Raw genomic sequence first — 4,060 nt, 5'->3', positions numbered from 1 at the left:
CCAAGCAAAGAGAGAAAGAAGCCAAAGTGAATTTTGTTCGCCAAGAAGAGAGCGAGAGAAGAGAGATTGTGAAGAAGCCAGTCTGTCCCTGCTGCGATGAAGCTCATACGTTGGAGAACTGCTCTGCGTATGCGAAGCGCCCTCTCGATGCCAGACGCCAGCTCATCAGAGATAAACGCCTCTGTTTTGGGTGTCTGAAACCTGGGCACCGTTCGAGGGAATGTCGAATGAGACTCACCTGTGGCGTCTGTGAAAGGAAGCACCCGTCTGTACTTCATGTCTTCCAGGTGGCCTCAATGGGAGTACCAACGGCAGGGGAAGCGCCACCTGCACCAGCCGTTGTGAGCGTCATGTCCAACAGCGGGACTTCAACGAGGATGCCGGCGGTACCAGTGAAGGTGCGGTATGGAGATGGTCCTATCGTGGAGACGTACGCTTTTATCGACAGTGGAAGTAGCCTGACGTTCCTGAGCAAGGAGCTTTTGAGCCAGTTGGGCATCACAACAGCAAAGAAGTATCAGCTTACTCTAACCACGATGGCACAACAACCAGTCGAGCTTCATACTTCAGCCGTCGACAACCTCCAAATGTGTGACATGGACGAAAACGAGCAAATGCAGCTTCCGGAAGTGTTCGTCATCGACAAGATCCCAGTCAGCAGGACGGAGCTTTGTAAGGCCGAGGACGTGGAACCCTGGCCTCACGTAAGGGACGTGCTTCCAGAGGAGATCGAAGCAGAAGTAGGCCTTCTGATCGGCGTGAACGTACCAGAGGCCTTTGAACCCCTCGACTTCGTTCCCAGCTGTGACGGTGGGCCCTTCGCTGTCAAAACTCGCCTCGGCTGGGTCGTGAACGGCCCCGTCCGGTCCAGAAAACTGACTGAAGTAAGGGCAACGTCAAACAGGATCAGGCTGCTGGAGAGGCAACTCTGCCAGGACGAGGGTCTAGCAGCTGATGAACGTGGATGGTCGGTCGAAGACCATATGTGGATGGAAAAAGTGGAAGCTGGTTGCATCATGAAGGACGGACACTACGAGGTTCCCATCCCACTGAAGAAGGAGGGAACCATGCTACCAGACAACCGAGAGATCTGCACGAGACGGCTACAAGGACTGAAAAGGAAGTTCCGAGACCAGAGGTTTGCCGACCGATACAGCGAGGTGATGAAGGACATGTCGAAGAACGGATTCGTGGAGAGAGTGAGGGCAGAAGACCTGACAAGAGACGATGGACTTGTCAACTACATTCCCCACCACGGTGTCTTCGGGAAGAAAGACAAACTCCGAGTTGTTTTTGATTGTTCGAGCACCTTCAAGGGCGTCTCCTTGAATGACGCAGTCCTGCAGGGCCCGTCTCTCTGCACTCCCCTGATTGACGTTCTACTGCGGTTCCGCCAGGAAGAAGTAGCTTTCATGGGCGATGTCAACTCAATGTTCCATCAGGTGTCTGTACCAGCCGACCAGCGCGACCTGCTCCGCTTTCTGTGGTGGCGAAACGGTGACCCTGCAGAAGACGTGGAAGTCTGGCGCATGACGGTGCATCCGTTCGGGCTGAGATCCAGCCCTAGCTGTGCGAGCTACGCCCTTCTACGGACAGCCGTCGACTTTGGCGACCTACACTCTGCTGCAGCCTGTGAGACGATCGCAAGCAACATCTACGTTGATGACCTGGTGAAGTCGGTGACGAAGATCGACGAAGCCATCGACCTGGTCAGGGAGGTACGAGAGTTGTGCAGCCGGGGTGGATTCCACCTAGCCAAATTTGTCAGTAACCAGAGGAAAGTCCTACAATCGATCCCACCAGAAGACAGAGGGAAGAACGTGAAGCAACTGAACCTCGAGAAAGAACTTCCGTTGGAGAAGACACTGGGGGTTGAGTGGCGAGTCAACCCGGACGTCATCGGCTTCTCAACCACGGAAGATCGGAGTATGCCATGCTCGAGGAGGGGAATGCTGTCGATCATCGGATCATTGTACGATCCGATGGGGATGGCTGCACCATTCGTCGTGTGCGGTCGTATCATTCTACAGGAACTAACACGACGACGCTACGATTGGGACGACCCGGCACCGGAGGACATTCAAGCTCAGTGGGAGCAATGGATCCGCGGCAGAGCACTACTTTCGACCATCGGCGTCCCTAGATGTGTACAGCCAGCTGGCCTTGGACCTATTCAGACCCGAGAGCTCCATCACTTCGCAGATGCAAGCTCTGTCGCGTACGGCACAGTGTCCTACCTTCGAATCGTCTGTTGTGACGGACAAGTTCACTGTGCGTTCGTCTTCGGCAAGGCGAGGGTTCTGCCCCTGAATGGAAAGCTCACCGTCCCACGAGCGGAGCTGACAGCAGCCACTCTGGCTGCTCGCATTGAAGCCACACTGCGACGCGCTCTGCAAGTCAAGATTGATGAAAGTGTGTTCTGGACGGACAGCACAACAGTGCTTCGCTACCTCCAGAACGAAACGACACGTTTTCACACGTTCGTCACCAACCGTCTGGCCGTGATACGGGACGTATCTTCTCCGGCACAATGGAGGTACGTTGACTCAGCGAACAACCCGGCAGACGATGCATCGAGGGGACAATTAGCGGACAACTTCATCGCGAACCCGCGGTGGTTCGATGCTCCGGCCTTTTTGTGGAAGGGACGGGATGAGTGGCCTGAGCCCCCGGCTGGACTCGATCGTCGAGTAGAAAACGACCCAGAGGTGAAGATCACCAGCGTTGCAGTCGCGCACGCTGGCTGCGACCCGTTGGAGGAGCTGTTTTCTCACTACTCTGTCTGGTACAGACTCGTGCGCGCTGTAGCATGGATCCTTCGCCTGAAGCGCTGCCTGGTAGAACGATGCCGTAAGGTGTCCGTACTCGGATCCGAGCCGAAGGCTCAGGTGAGACAGCGGCTTGCTGTACCAGAACTTGAAGCAGCTGAGAGGGCAATAGTCACAAGGATTCAAAGAAGTGAGTTTGCCGCTGATTTCGCCTCGCTGGAAGGGAAGGGCGCCGTCGGAATCACCAGTCCTCTCGCACGACTGGACCCGTATCTGCACGACGGGATGATCATGGTAGGCGGACGTCTACGCCACGCACCAATCCGGGAAGATCAGGTGCACCCTCCTGTCCTCCCCAGACGTCATCATGTTGTCGATCTGATTATTCAGAGCATCCATGAAGAAGCAGGTCACTCTGGAAGAGAGCACACTTTGTCGCTGCTGCGCTCGAGATTCTGGATCCTGCGCGGAAACTCGGCTGTCCGACGCGTCCTCAGTCGCTGTGTCAGCTGTCGTCGTCGTCAGGGCCCGTTCATGAACCAGAAGATGGCGAACCTGCCTGAGGACAGGGTGACCCCGGATGAGCCACCATTCACAAACACCGGGCTGGATATGTTTGGCGTCTTCTACGTCAAGAAGGGACGACGACAGGAGAAAAGGTACGGAATCGTTTTTTCGTGCCTCGTCTCGAGGGCAGTACACATAGAAGTAGTTGAGTCGATGTCTACCGATTCGTTCCTCTGCGCTCTGAGACGATTCCTTGCTAGACGCGGGCAAGTTAAGACCATCCGATCAGATCGTGGCACGAACTTTGTGGGAGCAAACAATGAACTGAAAGCAGAATGGGAACACCTCTCGAGGAGTGAGGACGTCATACATGAGAACCTGCTGCAGAGGAAGATTCAGTGGAACTTCAACGTCCCAGAAGCTTCGTCACATGGGGGTGTCTGGGAGAGAGTCATTCGTACCATACGGAAGGTTCTAGATGCACTGATGACAGAACAAGTGCTCACCGAAGAGACCCTGACAACTCTCCTCTGCGAAGTCGAGTCCATTATAAATAGTCGCCCACTGACGTACGTGTCCAGCGATAGCGGTGACCCACAGCCACTGACTCCCAACCATCTCTTGCTGGCGGGAGGCGCGCTATCCGTCCCGGTGGGAGTATTTGGAGCGGGTGACCTGTACTTGAGGAGACGGTGGCGCCAAGCGCAATACTTGGCCGGCATTTTTTGGTCCAGGTGGATCAAAGAATACATTCCACTCTTACAGCAGAGGCAGAAGGCCTTTCG

General features: G+C 55.2%; 1 protein-coding gene across 1 annotated transcript; it reads left to right on the top strand.

The window, feature by feature from the left end:
- Positions 1-350: 350 nt before the first annotated feature.
- On the top strand, positions 351-3,832 carry LOC122386165. Its single transcript, XM_043375099.1, has 3 exons — positions 351-3,062; positions 3,294-3,427; positions 3,814-3,832. Exons 1-3 carry the CDS (start codon positions 351-353, stop codon positions 3,830-3,832), a joined length of 2,865 nt encoding a protein of 954 aa, XP_043231034.1.
- Positions 3,833-4,060: the final 228 nt, after the last annotated feature.

This window comes from Amphibalanus amphitrite, unplaced genomic scaffold (assembly GCF_019059575.1).
Source record: "Amphibalanus amphitrite isolate SeventyFive unplaced genomic scaffold, NRLGWU_Aamphi_draft 000242F_arrow, whole genome shotgun sequence".
Classification (NCBI taxonomy): Eukaryota; Metazoa; Arthropoda; class Thecostraca; order Balanomorpha; family Balanidae; genus Amphibalanus; species Amphibalanus amphitrite.
Note: the sequence above shows the minus strand (reverse complement) of the source record. Positions and strands in the feature narration are given on the sequence as shown.